This window comes from Anolis carolinensis, chromosome 1 (genome assembly GCF_035594765.1).
Source record: "Anolis carolinensis isolate JA03-04 chromosome 1, rAnoCar3.1.pri, whole genome shotgun sequence".
NCBI classification, from domain to species: Eukaryota; Metazoa; Chordata; class Lepidosauria; order Squamata; family Dactyloidae; genus Anolis; species Anolis carolinensis.
The window spans coordinates 337,300,677-337,323,565 of record NC_085841.1 but is presented as its reverse complement, the minus strand read 5'-3'; the positions used below and the strand labels follow the sequence as shown (position 1 = coordinate 337,323,565).

The following is a 22,889-nucleotide window of genomic DNA, read 5'->3' as shown; positions in this document are numbered from 1 at the left end:
CCCTTTCTAGACTTCTCCTTTTCTAGTTGTTATTATTTCCCACAAAGTCAACTTTGACTTATGACTGGTGGATGAGAGATTTTTCAGAGCCTGAGTCATCAGCTGCTCTGCAAGGTCTTCCAAACCCAGGAAGACCTTTATTCAATTCTTAATTGAATAAATCCATCTGTCATCTAGTCCAGGTTCTGTTCTCTATCAATTGAATTCTTCTGCAAATCCTACATGAAAGATCTGAAGGCAACAGCCTCTGGTATTCAGAAGGATGCTGACTCAACATGGCTGCAGCTTATAGAAAAATATTAATTGTAGCCATTGATTGTCCTGTCCTCCATGGCATTTTTTAATCCTGTTTGAATGCCATCCAAATGGGGTGGCAATCACTTATCTGGGAGCTGTGGATATAATAGTTTGCCTCTGCCACGTGTGAAGAGTGAATTCCTTTTGTGTGTCCTATATTTCCCACTATTCCACTTCAATGGATAAAGTGGGATGGTGGGTCCTAGCATGAGAGCATATCTGTAGCAGTAATGCAGTTTCACTTTAATTACTATAGCTCAATGCTATGGCATCATGGAAGTTGTACTTTCACAAGGTCTTCAGCCTTCTTTTCAAAGGGTCCTGGTGTCTCACCATACTACAACTTCCAGTATTCCATAGCATTGAGCTATGACAGTTAAAGTGGTGTCAAACTGCATTAATTCTAATGTAGATTGACACTAAAGGAGGGAGAAAAGCTTTCCTACCTCAAAACCATCTTACCCATGAATATATGTCTTGTCTTGCAATCATAGGGAGTCATACAGAGTAACATACAAAATGAATTTCCACCTGTCAAGAGACAAACAGTTTGCAGAGCCAAAATAACAATAAACACCTCACTTTGGACAAACGTTTCTAGCTAAAAGTAAACCATTTCAAACCATACGGCAGCCTTTTATTTAGCAAAGGTTCAGTGACTTCACTATTACAGTAGCCATACAGGTTGCCTAAAATACCTGTTATAGCTGGAGAAAATAGCAAATATACAGAATATAGAATGGAAATTCAAAATGTGATTATAAAAGGTGTTGGGTGGGAAGGGACATAATTCAGGAAATGATTGTACTCTGCCATCATACACAAAAGTGCTGATCCATCTTCTCAGCTGGAGAATGCATGTTGTCAAGCAGCTGAAGTGCACGGTCATATTTTCTGGTGAATAACAGTTGGAGTAGACGAAGGGGAGAAAGGATTAACACCTTTACCTATTTCCTGCCCCCCCCCCCTCAACTCAATACATTTAGCAATCCAAGTCTCTCTCAAGACTTAATTTGGTAAATATTTAATTTAAGCAATGTTTGACATGAAAACTTTTGGGGGCCTTTTTATGTTAGAGAGGATCTTCCTTCCTTCCTTCCTTCCTTCCTTCCTTCCTTCCTTCCTTCCTTCCTTCCTTCCTTCCTTCCTTCCTTCCTTCCTTCCTTCCTTCAAAAAAGAACACCCTGTATGTCAAGGAATGTTTTATTTGAGTTGATGTGCTGACTGGTACTTGTTGCTCCATCTCCACATATTTCTGAATCATGTGGGTGTTCAAACCTTAAGAACAGGTAGTAAGTTGACATACAAAAGAAAAATGGATATAGGGTACAGCATTTAAGAAAGCAAAAATATTAGACAAAAGTCATACTAGACCAGATGTGAGCAACCCGTGGCCCTCAGGATGTTGATGAACCACAACCAGATGTTCCCACACTAGTTAAGGTTTGTGGGAGTTGGAGTCCAAAGAAACCAGGCTCCTCCTATCTATATTTGACCCTAGTGTGTATGCTCTACTCACAGTGGATATGGATGTTTTCTGCCCAGCATATGCACAATATTGTATTATGTTCTGGAAGTGGAAATGGACCTTCCTCCATCCAAAAATATGGACTCAAGGGATGTTTTTACCCCAAACTATGTCTACATGCTGGGAGAAAAAAGGTTAATTAGTATGCCACTAGTGGATTTTTGCATAATATTAGGAGCTACAGCAGGTTCTCCATAAAGTCATGATGGTCTACAAATAGTTTGTATTCTGCACCAGAGCTATTCCAATGCAAGCTCCTCTATAATTAATTAGAGTTGGGTTTGGTTCGCTTTGTTTTCATTTTTTTAATAGGGACTGTACAGCATACATTCCCAGGGTGTCACTTGCAAAGGTACAAAATTGAACAAAATATCTCAAATTAACAATAGGATGAAATCAGACAAAATCAAGTGCATTACTGGAGCTTTAAATACTAAGAGCAAGTTTTTGTACCATAAAAAGAGATTGTCAATGGATTCATAATAGATATGTGATAACATAAGCCCCACAAATTCTTATTTTTTAAAAAACAGATTGTTTTCCTAAAACATCATTTTTTGCCTAACATAAATTTTAATTTAGACATGATGCTTTTTCCCCTGTGAAAATATCTCAGAACACATTATGAGTGTTTGCTATTTTAATGTTCCCATGGGCCTTGTTTGCTCTTTCTTGGAGAAAGCTAGCTTAAGTGACTGAATTATCCAGGAATACTATGAAATCAAGAAACATCAAAGGGACTACTTTAATCCACTTGCAACATCTTTTGGATATATTTTTAATAATTTTAATCAATATACTGTTTGGTCAATGTATCAGATCCCTTTGGACTTCTGTAATGAACAACAATGTAAACTCATGGACCTTAACAAAAATTGCTTTTGGAAAAAAACAAAAGAAAAGTATTTGGATTGTAAACTAAGAATTCTGACAAAAATTGGTTATACATATTTCAAATGTCCCAATTCAGACAAGAACTTTAGGGCAAACAAATCTTTTGCTTTTCATATTTCAATACCGGCCTTTGTGAGGAGGAATAAATGTGTGATGAGAATTTTGAAACAAGCTCACATAAAGAGCAGAGAGTCATCGTGTTTGATATTAGAAAGGTTGGGTTTTTTCTGCTCTGAGTGGAACCAAAAAGAACAGAAGCTGCAAAAATTGACCAGTAAAGTTTTAACAGAAGCTACCCCAATTTTATCAGTCACAGAGGATGTTTCATTTATATTCCTCCTGACACCTGGTTCTACTTAGAAACGTCTGATGTTATTCTTTAAACTTGTCTTCTAAACTAGTGGAAGATGGAAGAGCCAGTAGCCCCTAAAAAAACTCCAAAATAAAAATGGTTAATGTCTGAAGAATGAGGCATTTCTTTCCTTTGCCATGGCATTGGGTTCTTATTGTACAACCCTGTACAGTACTTCAGCTATATTTTTTTAAGATTTAAAAAGCAAAAAGTTACAAAACCATTTGCAATTAACTTGAAATAGAAAAGATAGCACTTTTTTAAATCCCATTATATAGTACACCATATAAATTACAGAGTATTCAAATGCACAAATGCATCTGTGTAACATTTATCAAATGTAATTCTTATTTGTGAGTAGGTTTATTTTGTTTCCTCCCTCCGAGTATCTGTTCCTAGCTGTAGGTGCCCTGCCATGTCCTTCACTATCACGTATGACAGTGTTCCAGGTCTGATACACCGCTGTTGCAATATCTCATATTGTTGGGGATATGGCAGTCTGTGTAGTTAATTCCCCCATTTGGGGTATAAATGGGCTGAAGTCTGAAATCTCCTTTAAGGAGTTGATCATTATTTAAGGAGACAATCTGAAAGCTGGTTTCTGTCATCTCCAGGATGGAGTTGTCCTTCTTGGTTCCCGCCTCACAGTAGTCATCTTTCCGTCGGCCTCGGTTGTATTTCCACTTCTGAGAAGTATAGCGCCCTTTTTTGTGCATGTGCCAACAGAAGATGCTGAGCAGAACCACCAGCACAAATACCACTGCCCCCCCAATCAATCCTGCCAGGAGAAATGGGGAACCAATGTTATGAGATGTGGTCTGCTCATGGCTGGAGGCTGTGTTGCTCCCATTGCTTAATAAGGAAGCCTTGGTGGTACCTTCAGAACAGACAGTGTCCTCACCAACTCGATAATTATTAAAATCATCCAAAGGAACCAAGCAAATCCGATATGTAGATTTGGGCTCCAGGCTTGTCAAGCTAATATTTTGTTTCTTGTCACTAACTATCCGTTCCTGAATAATGCCTCCTTCCAGACTGTGACCCATTTTAACCCAGGTAAGTTTGTAAGCCATAACATTAAAAACAGTATGCCAGCTAACTTGGATACAAGTGTCATTCACAATGTGGATAAACAGTTGAAAGCGCTCGACAAAGGGAGTGGTCACTTTTTCTCCATCATCTCTCTCAGGCACAGTGGGGAGTGTGGCTACAACAGGGGTAAAAGGAGTGTATTTGTTACTTGGGGTCAAAAGAGATGTAGCAGGGGCCACTGTGGTTGGTAAGAGTGTTGTGGGAGCCTCGGTAACAAATGACAGAGCAGGGGTAGTTGGAGGGCATGACAACATATTTACGGTGAGTTCCCTGACAGCCATGCCTCGGACATGATCTGGCCCCTGACACATGAATCCCCGAACATTGATGGAGGATGGAATAAACTTAAGCCATTCAGTGACCCACTTAATACTACAATCACAAAGCCATGGATTGTTCCTTGCTGTGAGTTGCTTAAGGTTGTGAAGGCTATCAAATACACCTCTGGACAGCATCCGAAGCTGATTGTTGGATATATCAAGTCGCTCCAGCTGCTGAAGATTTGAAAAGGCTGAAAGTGGTATGTGTGATATCTGGTTGTCCTGTAGAGACAGCCTAAGTAGGTTTGTACCTGGGAGCTCAGGAGGAGGGTATGTTAGGGAATTCCGCACTATAGAGAATTCCTTGAGTTTTGATAGGTGGCTAAAAGTGCCATCTGCAATACCTTTATTGGTAAGGAGATTGCCATCCACTATGAGACGTTCCAAGCTTGTGAGATTCTGAAAGGCCATATCCGATATGATGGCAATTCGGTTTTCATCAACTCGTAGTTCCTGTAAGTCCACTGGAAGGCCAACTGGTACACTGCTTAAGTGATTCTTGGACAAGAACAGAAGCTTGAGGCTAATAGCTTCCCGGAAAGCCCCATCCTCAACTCCCACAGTAGAGATGGAATTGTCATCTAGGTGCAGCTCTTCCAGTTTCAACAGCTGGGCTAGAGCAGCCCGAGAAATGGTCTGGATGTTGTTTTCTTGCAGGTGAAGAACCCTGACATTCTTGGGCAGATTCATGGGGAATTCATCCAGCTGGTTTCCATACAGGTAAACTGTGTGTACAGACCGGACGTTGTGTAGCTCTGCAGGAAATCCAGCATTATTAATTTGGTTATTGTGGAGGTAGAGTACGGTTACACCCTCCGGGATTCCAAGAGGCACTGAGGTCAAGCTTCGTTCATTACAATAGACAAAGTTTCGGTCACAGCGGCACACGCTCGGACAGGCCAATGCTTTGGAGAACTGCATGTAGAGCCCCAGAGAAAACACAAGCCATGATTTCACAAAAACAACCCTGTCCATGGGCCACATTCTAGTCCACGGGCCCATTTCTAACTAAGAAAAAAATACTGAAAAAGAGAAAAAATCTAGCAAAAATAATGGAAATAAAATGAAAATTGATTTGGATTTGTGTCCTTCACATAGATGAGAGGTAATGTAATGGAGAAAAATGCAAAATAATCCTCATAAATTTGAATTGCCTCCCAGTCTGACTAGGCAAATTTCTCTCTTGTTAGCCAGGCTTACATACTTTGTTGCCTCTCTCCATGTATGCTTAATGATTGTAACTGTGTGCTGTACAAGTGACCAGCAAGCAAAGTAAGGTACCAAATGTTGATAGGAGACAGAATGGCTAGATTAGTCCTTTCTTGCACTGCAGCATTAGAGGTGACAATGTACTCAGCTTCCTTCAGTCTGCAAGGTATTCATTTCAACTTGAAGCCAGATTTGAGCAATCTGTTGAGAGAAAATAAATAATGTGTTATTGTTAACTGATAAACTATTCTGTGAACAGAGATTCATTAAGTTTGTGAAAGACTAATGTAAATAATACAGACTACTCTCTCTTTCTTTCAACCAAGTAGTATATTTAGCCAGGAAAGCAAAATAGACACAGAAATGTGTACAACAGAACAAGTTTTATACAACTAAGGTTGCCTGAAGTTCCTACCACCTTGTGGTAATAATGAGGACAACGGAATCTTAGAGAATGTACATTTCATGGTGCAATTGTAAACAGATATTGCCAATTACTTTGGTTAGTTTATTGACTAAGTACTCAATACTCCTGTCAGATATGTCCCTATGGGTGAGAAAGGCGGGGTAAAAATGTTGTAAATAAATATGTCTGTCTGTTTTTCCTCTCATTGATTCACAAGGAGGAAATCCTTGTCCATTCCAAAGGTTCCATACTGGGGAGAGAGCTATTTTATAAGGAGTGAAAATTCATCACATTTATGATATCATGTTGAATTCCTCTCTGGTAATTTTCTCAAGAGAAGAAATGTATAAAATGTTTTGATAAAATTGCTGTGGAACAAATATTCTGTTGGGTGTTTTCTTGGAAACTGTTGCATGTTCATGTCCTTTTGCTTCTCCACATTTCACATTTATCCTCCTTTGCTCTATTGCATTTTCTCTGGTGGGACATGAGTAGAAAACAAAACAGGGAATAAAAACCCTTTTTTCAACCTTTCCCTTCAAACGACCTTCATGCAGTTGAAGCACTCCTTAATTTTGCACCTACCTTTGGCATTATTCATTATTGAAATTTAAACTTGAAAAGTTAGTCCCACAAACTGTGCTTAGATAGCACTCTGAAAGATCTTAACTTTCTATCTTCTAATCAGATGTTAATCCTTCTATTGTTTGCAATATTTTTGTCCCTTCATCATCTTATTTAACAAAGGAATGAAAGGAACACTGTATGTATTAAATGCTCAAAGCTTGTAGAATTGTAGACAATTAATAGCTGTTACAATTTTAGCCAAATTGTACCTGTTGGGGAAAACATTAACATTATCTAGCAAAATAAATTGATCCTTGTACACTGCCTATATATATGTGTGTGTGTATGTGCAATGGGGGACAAGAGAGAGACAGCAGGTAATTTGATACTTTCAGCACTGTGCTGCTTAGTTGATGAGTGTTTTAATGATTAGTATCTATCATTCATTATCATTCATTATCTAGAAAAGAACATAGACTGCTTAAAAATACTAAAAAGAAGACAACAGTTATCAAAACAATTTCACAGAGACCACTCAAGAGATCTGAACTATTACCCCAGATGCCTGAGGATCTCATGAAAACGTTTGCAAGGTGTCTTTCCTTCAACATGGGTAGGGAGAAGAATCACTCAAATATATGCAAAAATGTATATAAGCAACATCCCAATTTGGCTTCAAACTTTTATAATATTTTGGAGCTAGCAAAGTACTGGTTAAATAATCATATTGGGTTAGTTTTCTTTAGTGCTAATCACTATGCTTATTATCTTCTTAATCTCTTTTTTTTTAAATAAATCATTTTTATTAAAGAATATTTTAAAAAAGATTGACATCTTCTAGATTTGCTAAGGGAAGGTATGGGGGAGGGAAGGGTTTAGGTTAGTCGGGGAGGGTTAATAGGGGGTGAATGAGTGATTCTGAGAATACTGAGGGATTGGGTACATATTTTTGGGTTGGTGAGATTTATCTAAATAGATTGACAGATAGATTTGTAAGAGGGTGGGTTTTGGGGAAGTCAGAGGGGAAGTTCGGGGAGGAGTCTGAATACAGACATCCGGAAAGGTAGCCTAATGGGGGGAGGGGGGAGGGGGTAGACTTCCAATCTTCTTTCTTCCATACTATGTCTTGTCTTATCCTTTCAGTTCTTCCGCTACATATTCTTCAAATTCGGACCACTCTGTTTCTTTCATCGCCTTACCGGTGCTTCTCTTTAGTAAATAAGTTAGTTTATCCATATTTTTTATGTCCATTAATTTCTCTAACCACATTGCTTTTGTAGGGCAATTAGGATTTTTCCAATTTTTGGCTATCACTATTCTAGCTGCTGTTACAGCATTATCTTCTTAATCTCATACAACTACTATGTGGACCAGTTTTCACTTGTGGAAGGACACTATTAGATAAACTGCATGTTTCTATTTATATTGAACATGTCTCTTCATTTAAATGCTTACAATTTCTTTTAAAATTGTCATCGTTTGTCATTCTCTAAATATCAACAATTTGTCCATTTTACTGCCTTTTTGTTTATGTGCCTTCAAGTAACCTGCTAACTTATAGTGACCCCAATAATTTCATAGGGTTTTCTTAGGCAAGGAAGACTCATAGGTAGTTTGCCATTGCCTTCTTCTAAAATATAAGCTACTGTACTTAGTATTCCTACCAGTGGTTTTTAGCATGCAGATGGTTGGACAGATAGACAGACAGAGAGACAGAGATAGGAAATACATTATTTTTAACAATTAGATGGAAAATATATTCACTATTCTTCCTTTCACAATTTTCTACCCCATCTCTTTCAGATGGAACACTTTTCCTATCTTCCCTATGGTCTGTTGCCTTCAATATCTGTCAATTTTAGTTTCCTAAATTTGAATTTGCTTCAGTTTATGACCATTCCTTCTCTCACAAAGTTGACACTGGCAGTGAATAGCTACCCACACTTTTCAAAGTCACACACCTCTCAAATTAACTGTCACTTTTCCAGAGTTCTATATTTTACCATTGGCTCATATCCCCTTCTGCCCATGCTGTCTTATTTCCCTCTTCTATTCCAATACAATTTTGGTATTGCATAAATGCATGTAGTTCATATTTATTGTGAACAATAACTTTATAATGCACACATACCTGCAATGCATGTTATGAAGTGACAGGTTGTTACACATGGCCAATAGTTCTTGAGTGGAATTTTGGATGGACATCATTTCTTTCTGTCTCAATTTGTCACCTGAACTAAGTGAGTATCATTCTAGTATCAAGCAAAATGGCATGACCACCTCAGGCAGCAGTTGCTGAGTGTTGGAGTTAGGCTATTAACTCTTCTTCCTGAAACCCTGGCTTTCCCTCCTGTCAGAGAACAGAACTGAATCTGTCAAACAGCCTGTCCTGAGTGTTCTGAACTAGACTGCTGCCTCGGATGTGGTGGACATTACCACTTTACAAGTGCTGAAGAACATTTCCATTTCCACTCTGGTTGGCCTCTGAACATGGGGCAGAGAGCAGATGCCATCTTGTTATCTCATCTCTGTCAGAGAAACATTTTGGGCATTCATGCTGAGTGAATATTTACTTGATTCATATTATGTCCACTAGCTGTGCTTCTTTTCCTAGCCCTAACATACCATTGCAATCTGTTTTTCTCTGTCTTCTGAATATGCCAATACCATTATTGGCATATTCTTATTCTTCTTATTATTTACCCTACAAATCTTCACCATGCTTCCTTCTCCACACTGAAAGGGACCAATCAAACTCTTTATTTGGTCCTGTGTGAGTGTTCAACAATATCCACAAGAAACAATGTGATTGAATAGGAGTAACTTGACTAATATAAGTAAGAGAAGCTGGTTAGTTGGGAATGTATGTGCCATAGCTCATTAACCTCCGTGATCAATCCTTGATTCTCCAGAAATCTACTACGTTATAGACATGACTTCCATTTAAGACCCCAGCAGTTAAAGCACACAGCACCAACTTAGCAAGGAGGACTATAAGGCATCTTCATATGTTGAGGGCAGAGCATTTTGTCCACATTTATGGTGACATTTTCAGTCTAAGCTTACACATTTCCTCAGTCAAAAGCAAACCTCAGTGTATTAAGTGTGGCTCAGTCTTAGAAGGTTTTAATATTATTTCAGTATTTACCTTTGTCATCTTAGTATATAAATGTTTAATACCGTTTTAACTATCATATTCAATACTGGGTTTTAACTTTGTTTTTGACAGTGTTTCTTAATACCTAAATCTATGTCATGTTCCTATTCTGACATTTGTTCATTTTTTGGTGCTGGTCATCGATCATAATAAATAAGTATATATGTAAGTGTGGCTCACTTTGGGATTTAAAACTTAGAAGAACTATTTTTGAGAAGGATTATTTCAACAAGCCCATTCTACTCATACATGTTAAGTTTCTTTTCCTCCTTCTGGATATTCTGTCTGGGGATTCTCTGAAAAGATGTTCAGAAGTTATCCAAAAATTGTCCTCTCATCCTAATCCAAGAAAAAGATGGGCTGTAACAGATGACATAAAACTTTTCCTCACCACAAAATGACTACTGATGTAAACTTCCTCAAAATGAACAGACTCTGATGCTTAAACATCTTGTAGTTCTTTAAGATCACAATGGAGATGAAAAAAAATATATAGTTACAATCTAGATTAAGGGTAGAAATCATACAACCTTCTAGATGTAGGCAGCAACTCCCAGCCTTCCTCACCACCAGCTACACCAGATAGGGTTTCTGGGACAAAGCAAACAAGGAAGAAGATGCAAACTAGAAGAAGCTGCAGCAGTTTGCTTTGACCTAAGACTATTAGGAAAGACTGTCCTCATATCCTCTTGCTGGTTTAATAGAGTGCAAAATACTTTTGGGCTTTGAAATCAGTGTATACCAGTCAATACAAACAAAAGACAAAGAGAGAAATGGAAAAAGGAGAAACTGAAATTTTAAGAGCATCTGAAAAGCAGGGATAATTGAGGATTAACTGTAACTTTCTCTGCCTAATCAGGACAGTTGGAGCATATTAATTCTTCCACCACCATAGGTAGGTTGCTGCTGGATATATCTAGTAGTAATGTTCAAATAAAACCCAGGGATATCAGAAATATTAGAGGAGACATCAAATTGTAAGGCTGCATGTGTTGAGTTATTCGTAATGCATTTCATGTCCTTAAATTGGTTGAGGAAATCAAATATTGTTTCCTCAAATGTCAGGGTTTATTTGTTCCTTTCACAAACACAAAACATGGAGGGAAACTGTCATCATCCAGGTCCACATCTTCTCTTCAGGTTTTCTATAGCTGTAATCAGGGTTAATCTAACCCACTTTATACCACTGCATTAGAAACTCTATAAAGCATGTTCACAAGAATGAATTGACAAGATTGAGTTCTCCTTGTCCAAATCTTTCTTGGCAGAAATTTAATTATACCTAGCTTTCTGCCTCATTACTAATGGAGTTCAGAATCAGAAAGAGAAAAAGTCAACCCTCAAGGCATGAGACAGAAAAGCCAAATTTGATGGATGAAGAAAGAGAGAATAGACCTGCACACAGGGAAAGTATATGCAGAGGGAATGGAACTAAGTACAGCACATATGCTTCTAATGTGCATGTGACAGCAATCAGTCCGATCAATGTTGACTTGTTTTACTCTACAATGTCTTTGTCATCTGTTCATTCCTCAGGGCAAGAGTTCAGTTCATAAAGTAAGTCAGTAGTGCTAGAAAGGCATTGTGATTCAATACTGAGAGTAGATCAAGCTGAAAAAGTAGGTTGGACCTAGAAATAACTAAAAGCTCTTTCAAAGTGACATTAGCCATCAAAATACATATTTACAGTAGTTAGCCTTGGAGAAGCCTGCAAAAATGGGACAAGTTCCCTCTCTGTTGTGCTTCAAACATTTATCATTTTCTTCCTTTCCCCAATAATTTTATGATATGGTGAATCATAAAAAATCCTTTTATCCTCATTTCACTACTTTTAAATACAGTCAGCCCTCCACATTTGTGAATTTTGCTTTTGCAGATTTGATTAAAATGTTATCTCAAGGAATCTCAAAGTCCTGTGGCAGACGTTGACTGTAGAGTTGTGCTGGTTAACCTAGAAATTCCTCGAGAAGTGTTATCTCAGCTAAAAAAAATCATTTCATTTTCAGTTTTTTCCCCTCTAATTTTGAAAAAATCCTGCACCTCTATCCCAGCTAATGGGGAGGGTTGAATGTATGTACCTTCCTTCTCCTTTTAGCTTCCCTTCTGACCTTTCTTCCTTCTGCAAGTAATGTGGAATCACTGTGGGACAAGCTGAATATCTATGTCTGATAATTACTGTTGCCTGCTTTTTTGAAAGGTTGTGATCAAAATAATTGACCAAGTTTCAGCTCATGGCAAGCAGCAGTCACATGGCAAGCTTATCAGGTGGAGGAGAAGCCAGAATGAAAGGCCCAAACACTACAGCTGCCACATGCTCAAAGAGAATTAAGAGAATGAGCCTCATGCTACACTGTTTATGCTGAGGTCAGCTGCATGTCTCTCACTTGCATCTAGGCAAATGGATTATTGCAGGTTTTGTCTATTTGTTGTGGCTTCATTTTGCTGTAAACAATTATTTATTGAATTGTTAGACTGCAATCCTACAATCACTTACTAGAGAGTACATCCCTCCAGTGGACTTATTTTAACAATTGCACAGCAGAATTTCTTTCTCCTTCCTTATTAAATACTTTTAATTCTAGGGCACAGTTTAAAACTAAACTTTCTGTATGATTTCAACTATACATGTATTTACTTGCATTTCTTTTTATCATTTAAGCTCCCTTGAGTCTCAGTTTTAAGGAAAAGGCAGGCTATAATGATAGATGGATGTATAGATTCTGATCATTCATCAGAATAAACATAGTGGCAAAGCAGCTTCTATGTTCTCATGGGATTTCATAGGACAGCTAACAATGCTGGTGCCACACATACAGTGCAGCGATTGCTGAAGCAGGCGACTACGAAACCTGACTACGGAGTCAAGAGAGCTCTCTCTGGGTGTGTTTTTAAATGCCAACACATTCCTAATCTGATGCCTAGAAACACAGTTGATCTTGTTTACCTTACTTTGAATGATGATGGTGAATGATTGGACTACTTTTCATCTAGTGATGCAGGCTAGGGAGCAAGAGTGAGGTGTCCTTTAGCTTCTCATAGGCCATCTTAAAATATACCAGTTTATATTTTTTAGAAGGGTTGGCTTTGAAATGGTTAGCCTCCACCCCCCGCCACCCCCCAGGTTGACTAAATACAGTTTTTGCTTTTCAAAGTGATGAACAGAATATATATTTCGTCAAGAGTAGTGTGCATGCAGGGGAGAGGAAATTCATAGGAAATCAAGAGGTTCAGCCTCTACATTCAGTCATAGTTCTAGCTCCATTTTTGTTTCTGCTAACAATACTACAGAAAAACCATGGAGTTGGAACATCAAAGTGCATCCTTTCTGATTAGCAGAGGTAGTTATGGCCTTTGCTGCCTCTTAGCTTTGCACAATCCTCACCATAGGTGGAGTTTCCCATCAGAAACACATTGTTATAAGCTATTGCAGTTGCAGTGCAAAGCTACCGTATAATGTTATAATAGTCATGGGATCATGGGTAAGAAAAAATACCAATGTTTTAAACTTACATGCTATTGTGTACATTTCCACATTTATCATCAATTATATTAAAACAATATATTAGGCAGTTGCCCCCTCTCTCTTACAAGGATAGAAAGCAAAGAAAAAGGGAGACATTTAACAGTATCCATGTCTTGAAAACAATCATACACAGAATAAAAAATACAAACAGCAAACTTTGATTTGGCCACTCTTTACCTCATTTTACTATAATGAGACTTCAATATTCACAGATTTTGGTATCCATGTGAGGATTCTCCAACCCACTGTATGTTCATATTCTAGTAAATAGTGGGATTTTTTTTTCCTTTGGACCTTTGCATGTTTATCTGATTTTTTTGAACAAGATCTACAATGGGAAAAAGGCTTTAGATTCATGGGCTCTCTCTTCACTTTCTCTACTCTGTGAAATTTCAGAGGGTTTGACAACATGGTAAAAATTATTTTTCCTCTATCCAGCATTTCTAATTAAAGCTGTGGGGAGTGAAAATAGGCCACATGCTACATGAGAAAACTGTGAACAGAATTACACAACAAAAGGAAAAAATAAAGACTATAATTAATTTCACTTAGCTTATTCTATCTTAATCTTGATGGCAACAACTTGTGCACACAAGAGTTAATATTCTCCCCAAGCTCAGCTACTTGTCTGGTTGATAATAAATCAGATTTCTGGTATAAAATATGGTGTATTAAAGCATACTCTTTCATAGTGTTTCATATTCATTGAGTTTATTTTTCCTCCAAACATGACAGGTTGACTGGAATCCAGCTCTTAGGTTTGGTGAGTATGAAATCAAGGTTCAGTTCCCTTGTAAAATTTGATGTTCCCTCAATGACTTTTGTCAATCCACTTTGTAGAAATAAAGATTGACATCCCTTTGTTATATACTCAGTAAACTATACTTGATTGGCATTTTTCATTTCTGAATTCCATTTGTTTCTGTTATTAAAAGCCTCACTTGTTTTGTTATTAATTCATTACAGTCATATCAGATTCATTATTCATGCTTGCATTCATTCATCTATTTCATTCACAGACTTTTCTTTACTCATTTTAATGAACTGCTGCCTCCTGGTCAATGCCAGAAAATATCAGGAATTGCATTGTTCTTTTGTGTGAAAGTTTGGGTGGGAGTTGGGATAGATAACACCACAGCTGTTTTGGGGGGATGGGGGTGGGGGAGGGCTGCCATTTTTTCTCTAGAATACTTTTGCACTCACAATGCCTGGGATATTGGAAGAAAGGAAGATATCAAGAAACAGGTCTTACTACTATCAGGGGTAAAATAAATAAAGGGGTAGGGTTGCTTAGAAAGGACCTATGCAGTAAGTTGTTACATATTATATAGGTTTTGAGTATTTACATAGAATTCATTTTAACATTTGGTATCTTGTGCATTTTGCTTTTCTTTATAACTAATGACCTGGGTACAAGAAGTTCTTTAAAAGGCTGAAAATGCATGTGAAGAAGACCTTAAAAGGTTGTACAACTTCTAGGAAGGACCCTCTGGTTCCATATATCTTACAGCCAGCCAGTCAAGAAATGTTTGCTGGACTTCAGCTGCATGTGGTTTGCAGTCTACCAGTCATTGGCTACTGTTTGAATACGTTGTAGTTATTGGATTGTTTGCCTAACTTTTACAACAAATATTTGATCTTACAGTTGGAGTTTGTTTACTTTGATCAGTCTTAGTCTTGTTTATTGTCTTGCCATATATTGGCTGTGTTGTATGTTATTTTTCATACTGTATGTTCAGCATGATATTCTATTTAATTCTTTATGGATTTTCAATTCTCTATTTTTCATATTTGTGATTTTGTTCTCTTATATATTTTGTTTATTTTTCTAGTTTTATTTTTGCTATAAATATATTTATTCTTTGCTGGTATTTGTTATATATTTGTTTTGCTCATGTGATGGTCTTTTGGACCAGAGAAACTAAACTTCCTCCTTCAAGTGACTTATGGGATTATGAATACAAACTTTCTTCCTGACCGGCCGACGGCGTCAGGAGGGGCGCCTCCCTCAAGGAGACGTCCCCAAAACGCCCGGCCAGCGGCGTGCAAAGAGGGGCAGCTCAAACCGAAATGCGGTATTTACTTTTAAAGTAATTGTTATACTCCAGAAACTTTGTTTTGTGGCTGCCACAAACTATGTTCAATTGGTTCTGACTCTATGAGTTATTCATTGAAAAACTATAGCAAAATATGCTGCAGTAAGTCCCGCAAAAACAACATTTTTGCAGTTTAATAAATTATTTCCATGTTTTTATGACAGAACCAATTAGGACATGACATTTAAAATCCAGGAACAAAAATTGTGTTACATAGTGTAATCAGAAATTGACAATTCTGGCTTTTGAACAGGAAATAAAATGATGGAATGACTTTCCTTCTTTGTTCTGAAACAACCTTGAGTTAGTTCTTTGGTAACTGCAAATTCACATATGCCTATTTAAACTATAATCTCCAACCAGGAGGTTGATGTGTATTTCAAAGCAAGATTTGAGTGCATGTCATAAATATGGAAAACTTCACATCTACTGCTTTGAATCCCACCCACGGGAAAAATCGGGATAGAAATGAATTAATAATAATAATAATAATAATAATAATAATAATAATAATAATAATAATAATAATAATTGTGATGACCCATGGGCCTTGTAGTCCTGCTCAGGACATTGTAATTCCTGATGAGGAGGAAAACTTGGGTTTTTTACCTTTCCAGTCTGAACTGGATTCCTCTCAGCCAGATCTTTCCCAGGCAGATCCGGGAACCTTGCACCTGCAAGAAAGTTGTCTCCCAGAAGTATGTCAAACAAGCCCAGAGCCTACTTCTCCCGTGTTCTTGCGCCGGGAGTTTTGTAAACAACAGAGAAGTTTGGAATCAGCTTCGCGCAGGAGTGCGAGGATAGCAGCTAAGAATGTGGCCAATTAAGACTGTTTCTCGTGAGAATCTTTAAGGAGTTTAACATCTGGTCTCAGAGTTTAGCTTTCGTTTCTGTTTCCCAGAGAACTGCTTCGGTGAGAAAGTTAGACTCTATATAGGTGTTTTGCCCGCGTAGTAACTTCGCGGAGTCAATTCGTCAGCCTACGGAGCGAGTTGTGTCTGGACAGCGCGCTCCGATTCAAGCCTCGCTCCTGCCCAAGCCTTGCCTTGCTATCCAGCCTTCGCCTTGCTTCCCAGCCTTTGTTTATTTGCGGACCTTGCCTTGTTTCCCAGGATCAATCCTTGCCTTGTTTCACGGATTTTACCAAGTTATTCCACGGACCTTGTTCTTGTTCTTAGTTACCTTGTTCCACGTTCAAGCCTTGTTTCAAGTATCAAGTTATTTCCTAGCCACGCTCAAGTTTTATGGACTAAAGGACCTTGTCATCTCCCCTCACTTTGCTTGGCAAGTGAGTGTTTCGGTTATTGGATTACAACTTTGGACCTTAATATTTCTTATTGGACATTGCTTTTTTGGACTATTTCTGACCTTTCCTGAAAGGTCTATTTCTGGACTATTTTCTACACTTGTTCTTATTAACTTTATATATTCCTTCAATAAAGATATTAGTTAGATTCTGGCCTCTGTGTATGGTTATTGGTGCTCTGCAGCCTGGGTCGTGACAGTTTGACTCCGCCACCCTAAGCACCAATTAACCTCGGCCAGAATGTCCACCGGAGACGTACCTGGGCCGAGCGGCCAGCCGATTACCTACACCATCGACAAGGAAGAGGTGGATCGCATCCGCGACAGACTCAACGCCCAGGATGGAGAAATAAAGGGCTTGCGGGAGCGCGGAGTCCGCCTCCCGGCCATGGCGTTGCCCACCAAGTTTACTGGAGAAGCTTCTAAGGTTCATGTTTTCCGTCGCCAATGTCAAGCTTATCTAGAGGCCCGAGATGCCGAGTTTCCCCAAGAAGACATCAAAGTGGCGTGGGTTTACAGTCTTCTAGACGGGCCAGCGGCCAATTGGGCGATGGCACTGTACGACCAAGCCTCTCCACACCTAAGATCAGCGCAACACTTCTTGGACCACCTCAAGGAGACTTGGGGAATCGAGGACAATTTGGAGGCAGCCGGTCACAAACTCCGTCGCCTTTTCCAAGGAGACAGACCTATGTCTCAGTATATAGCCGAGTTCCGAGTGCTGGCCCACAATACCGGCTGGAACGATGTAGCCCTCAGAGGACAATTCCGGGAGGGTCTCAACATTGAAATGCTGGAAGAAATCTCCAAGGTGGACCCTCCCCAGACCCTCGAGGCACTCATTGATCAATGTTTACGGGCTGAAGTCATGATTGCCAACAGGAAACAGTGGGTTCGAGGCCAGGGCAGTAGAGCCGGGGCAAATCCCCCCGCTCCCGCCAGTGTTCAGCCACGACCAGTGTGGAGACCCCCACCGCCAACCCCATACCCCAGAGGAGGCGAGGAGGTGCCGATGCAGTTGGGCAATGTGCGTCCCAGACTAGATGCCGCCGAGAAGGCCCGTCGTCAACGCTTAAACCTCTGCTGGTACTGCGGGAACGGGGGCCACTTCGCCAGAGAGTGCCCAGCCAAAGGGAAGCCGGCCGCCCGTCTTGCGGCGGCGTCCTCCACGGAGACGAAGGCGTCTGAGCCGACTGGCACACAGCCGGCGGGGGAAGCCAACGACCGGGTGTAGAGAGGCTCGCCAACCCGGTCAAAAAATCCATCCAAGAGCCGCCAACCGGGGTCCTGTTCCTTCTCGTGGTCACTTTATGGTCAGCAAAGAGGGGACCCGTCATGATCCACGCCATGATAGACTCTGGAGCTACCAACAATTTCATCGATAGAGAGTATGCCGACTCTCTGGGATTACAATATCATGATTTCAAGAATGCCCGTGTGGTGCAAGCCATAGACGGCCGCCCCCTCAAGACGGGCCCCGTAAGTCAGTGGTCGGAACCCACCAGGATGTGGATAAGGGAACACATGGAAGAGATCTCCTTCTTTGTTACCGAGGTCCCTCATTTCCCTGTGATTTTGGGAATTCCATGGCTGACTCTCCACGACCCTAACATCTCCTGGTCCAACAGAGAACTGCAGTTTGCTTCACCGTACTGCCAAAACCATTGCCTCGTAGCCAAGGTATGCCATGCCACAGACACCGAACCCATCATCACCTTGCCAAAGAAGTACTCCGAGTATTGGGATGTATTCAATGAGAAAGAAGCCGAAAAATTACCCCCACATAGACCTTATGACTGTGCCATTGACTTGGTGGAGGGGGCCCCGATCCCGCGAGGGCATCTCTACTCCCTGACTGAACCAGAGCAAGAAGCTCTCAGGGAATTCCTAGAGACAAACCTTCGCAAGGGATTCATCAGACCCTCTCAATCCCCAGCCGCTTCCCCAGTGATGTTTGTGAAGAAGAAGTCAGGGGAACTACGCTTGGTGGTGGACTACAGAGCATTGAACAATATCACCAAGCGGAACAGCTATCCCCTGCCCTTAATCTCGGATCTACTGGATCGGCTTCGAGGAGCCAAGGTTTACACCAAGCTGGATCTTCGGGGGGCTTACAACTTAGTTCGCATCAGGGAAGGGGACGAGTGGAAGACCGCCTTCCAGACCAAATTCGGATTATTTGAGTCCCGAGTTATGAATTTCGGTTTATGCGGAGCCCCCGCAACGTTCCAGCATTTTGTCAATGACATTTTTCAGGACTATCTAGACAGGTTCTTGATAATCTACCTGGACGATTTTTTGGTGTTTTCCAGATCACAATCAGAACATGAGAACCACGTCAAAATGGTGTTACAACGATTGCGGGATCATGGACTTTATGCCAAGCTGGAAAAATGCGCCTTTGATCTACAAGAGGTAGATTTCCTTGGTTACCGCATCTCGCCTCTAGGGCTTTCCATGGATCCAGCCAAGGTTTCAGCAGTGTTGGAATGGCGGGCGCCAACTAACAAGAAAGAGGTGCAGCGTTTCTTGGGGTTCGCGAACTATTACCGCAAGTTCATTCCAGATTTTGCCCGCTGGTCCGACCCCATCACCAGCTGCATCCGTGGAAAGCAGCCTTTCCGCTGGACTGATCAAGCAGAGAAAGGGTTCCAGCAACTAAAGATACTATTCACCTCCCAGCCAATTCTGCAGCACCCAAATCCTGGAACCCCTTTTGTGGTGCAAGCGGACGCCTCTGATGTGGCAATTGGGGCTGTACTCTTACAACCGGAGGGAGATCACCTCCACCCCTGTGCCTTTTATTCTCGTCAACTAACCACACCAGAGAGGAATTACACCATTTGGGAAAAGGAACTACTGGCTATAAAGGCAGCCTTTGAAACTTGGAGACATTGGCTAGAAGGGGCCAAATTTCCCATTGAAGTCCACACTGATCATCGTAATCTAGAACATCTAAGAACTGCCCGCAAACTAAATCAGAGGCAGCAACGTTGGGCTTTATTCTTCGAACGTTTCAACTTCCAGATCCATTATGTGACTCCAGCCCAAACCAAGCAAGCAGACGCCCTGTCACGTAAACCGGAGTACGCTGCAGGACGCAAGGAGACCTTTGAATCCCAACTGCTACAACCCGAGAACTTTGCCACGCTCACGGTGGGGAACACCAAATCCATTCCCATTGGTTCAACTTCCCCTACTCCAGGACCCATCTGTGCTCAAGAAATCCGGGCTAGTCAGCAAGCAGATGCCTGGGCGCAGGACCAACTTCGCCAAGGTCTGCATTTTCCCTTTTCGCTTAAAGATGGACTGCTATGCTATAGAAATCATGTTTATATCCCACCCGGACCGGGCAGGGAGAAAGCGCTTCGTCTGTGTCATGACTGCAAACCAGCTGGGCATTTCGGACTATTTAAAACCATGCATCTGATCCTAAGGGATTTTTGGTGGCCCAAGATCCGCAAAGATGTGGAAAAATATGTCAACACCTGCCCAGTATGCCAGCGCTCCAAGATAAGAAGGGAGAAGCCCTCAGGGCTTCTGCATCCCCTTCCTACCCCATCTCGGCCATGGGAAATAATTTCTGCGGATTTTATCACTGACTTACCACCTTCCTGTGGTTTCACCACGATCCTAGTGGTGGTGGACCTTTTCACCAAGTTAGCCCATTTCATTCCCTGTGAAGGTCTTCCCACGGCCAAAGAGACTGCAGATCTATTCCTTCAACATGTTTTCAGACTACATGGATTGCCCAAGAGTTTGGTCACGGACCGTGGATCTCAGTTCACCTCTCGTTTTTGGAAGGCACTGCAAAAACTGTTGGGCATAGACTCTCGCTTATCTTCAGCTCATCATCCCCAAACAGATGGGCAAACGGAGCGCACCAATGCCACTTTGGAGCAGTATCTTCGCTGTTATGTAAACTATCAACAGGACAATTGGGCTTCTCTGTTACCACTGTCTGAGTTTGCCTACAACAATGGAGTTCAAGCTTCTACAAAAGAAACGCCGTTCTTTGCAAACTACGGCTTCCATCCACGTTTCTTCCCCCCTGTCATTGAAACTTCAGAAGTTCCCGCAGCAGAGGATTGGCTGCAGGAACTCACAGCGGTGCAACAACTTTTGCTCCAGCAACTGGACCAAGCCAAGGAGGACTATAAACGCCACGCTGACAAACATCGCCAGCCGGGCCCCGAAATCAAGGTAGGAGATCGGGTTTTCCTGTCCACTCGCTTTCTGCCCTCCCACCGCCCTTGCCGGAAGTTAGATGCCCGCTTCATTGGCCCCTATCCAGTGGTGGCGCAATTAAACCCCGTGACTTTCAAACTCCAACTTCCGCGTTCAATGCGCATTCACCCAGTGTTTCACCGTTCCCTGCTCCTTCCGGCGGATGGTGTGCGTCCTGATTCAGACCAACCGGCCCCCCCTCCTGTTTTGATGAATGGGGAGGAGGAGTTCGAGGTTGAGGACATTTTGGATTCTCGCTTTCATCGCCGCCGCCTACAATATCTCATTGACTGGGTGGGTTTTGGCCCTGAGGAACGCTCTTGGGAAGACGCCTCCACAGTCCATGCTCCTGATCTAACCCGCCGCTTTCATCAGACCTATCCCGCCAAGCCGCGACCTCGCGCCTCGGGGAGAGGGCCCCAGTTTGGGAGGGGCCTTGAGGAGGGGGATAGTGTGATGACCCATGGGCCTTGTAGTCCTGCTCAGGACATTGTAATTCCTGATGAGGAGGAAAACTTGGGTTTTTTACCTTTCCAGTCTGAACTGGATTCCTCTCAGCCAGATCTTTCCCAGGCAGATCCGGGAACCTTGCACCTGCAAGAAAGTTGTCTCCCAGAAGTATGTCAAACAAGCCCAGAGCCTACTTCTCCCGTGTTCTTGCGCCGGGAGTTTTGTAAACAACAGAGAAGTTTGGAATCAGCTTCGCGCAGGAGTGCGAGGATAGCAGCTAAGAATGTGGCCAATTAAGACTGTTTCTCGTGAGAATCTTTAAGGAGTTTAACATCTGGTCTCAGAGTTTAGCTTTCGTTTCTGTTTCCCAGAGAACTGCTTCGGTGAGAAAGTTAGACTCTATATAGGTGTTTTGCCCGCGTAGTAACTTCGCGGAGTCAATTCGTCAGCCTACGGAGCGAGTTGTGTCTGGACAGCGCGCTCCGATTCAAGCCTCGCTCCTGCCCAAGCCTTGCCTTGCTATCCAGCCTTCGCCTTGCTTCCCAGCCTTTGTTTATTTGCGGACCTTGCCTTGTTTCCCAGGATCAATCCTTGCCTTGTTTCACGGATTTTACCAAGTTATTCCACGGACCTTGTTCTTGTTCTTAGTTACCTTGTTCCACGTTCAAGCCTTGTTTCAAGTATCAAGTTATTTCCTAGCCACGCTCAAGTTTTATGGACTAAAGGACCTTGTCATCTCCCCTCACTTTGCTTGGCAAGTGAGTGTTTCGGTTATTGGATTACAACTTTGGACCTTAATATTTCTTATTGGACATTGCTTTTTTGGACTATTTCTGACCTTTCCTGAAAGGTCTATTTCTGGACTATTTTCTACACTTGTTCTTATTAACTTTATATATTCCTTCAATAAAGATATTAGTTAGATTCTGGCCTCTGTGTATGGTTATTGGTGCTCTGCAGCCTGGGTCGTGACAATAATAATAATAATAATACAGTCAGCACTCCTTATTTACTGGAGTAAGAGTACTAGACTTCTGTGAAAGTGAAAAACCATGAATAAAAATACTATTTTAAAATTGTGATTCATGTCTACTGGTATTATATATAGTTTATATGAACACATCTCTAGGAATTTCTAGGTTTTCCAACACAACTCTATGGTTAACTTCTGGAAAATGACTGCAGAATTCCACTATAGTAACATTTCTAAGGTATATGAATCGCCTATCTTCCCTTCTTCCATTTTAGTAGCTTTTTTTTTTAACACGGGAGAGATAGGGATAGAACAACACTCTTGAGCCAGTTTTCTGGAAAAATGGGGCAATAAATTAAGCTATATTAATTAACAGGGAAATTAAGATGCTAATTTTTTATAAAAAGCATTTTAAAGATGGTACTTTTTGCATATTGTATGTTTTAGGAGTCTTGTAAACCTCCTTATGAGAACTGAGACTCAAAGAGTGTGT

At 41.0% G+C, this 22,889-nt stretch overlaps 1 protein-coding gene across 3 annotated transcripts in view; it reads right to left on the bottom strand.

The window, feature by feature from the left end:
- Nucleotides 1-912: 912 nt before the first annotated feature.
- The window catches only part of flrt2 (fibronectin leucine rich transmembrane protein 2), a 103,763-nt gene continuing 81,786 nt past the window's right edge, over nt 913-22,889 (bottom strand). For all 3 annotated transcript variants that reach the window (XM_008116991.3, XM_008117148.3, XM_008117045.3), the window contains exon 2: nt 913-5,893. In XM_008116991.3, the coding sequence (XP_008115198.1) occupies nt 3,500-5,485 (1,986 nt within the window). In that variant the 5' untranslated portion in view covers nt 5,486-5,893 and the 3' untranslated portion in view covers nt 913-3,499. The remainder of the gene's footprint in view (nt 5,894-22,889) is intronic.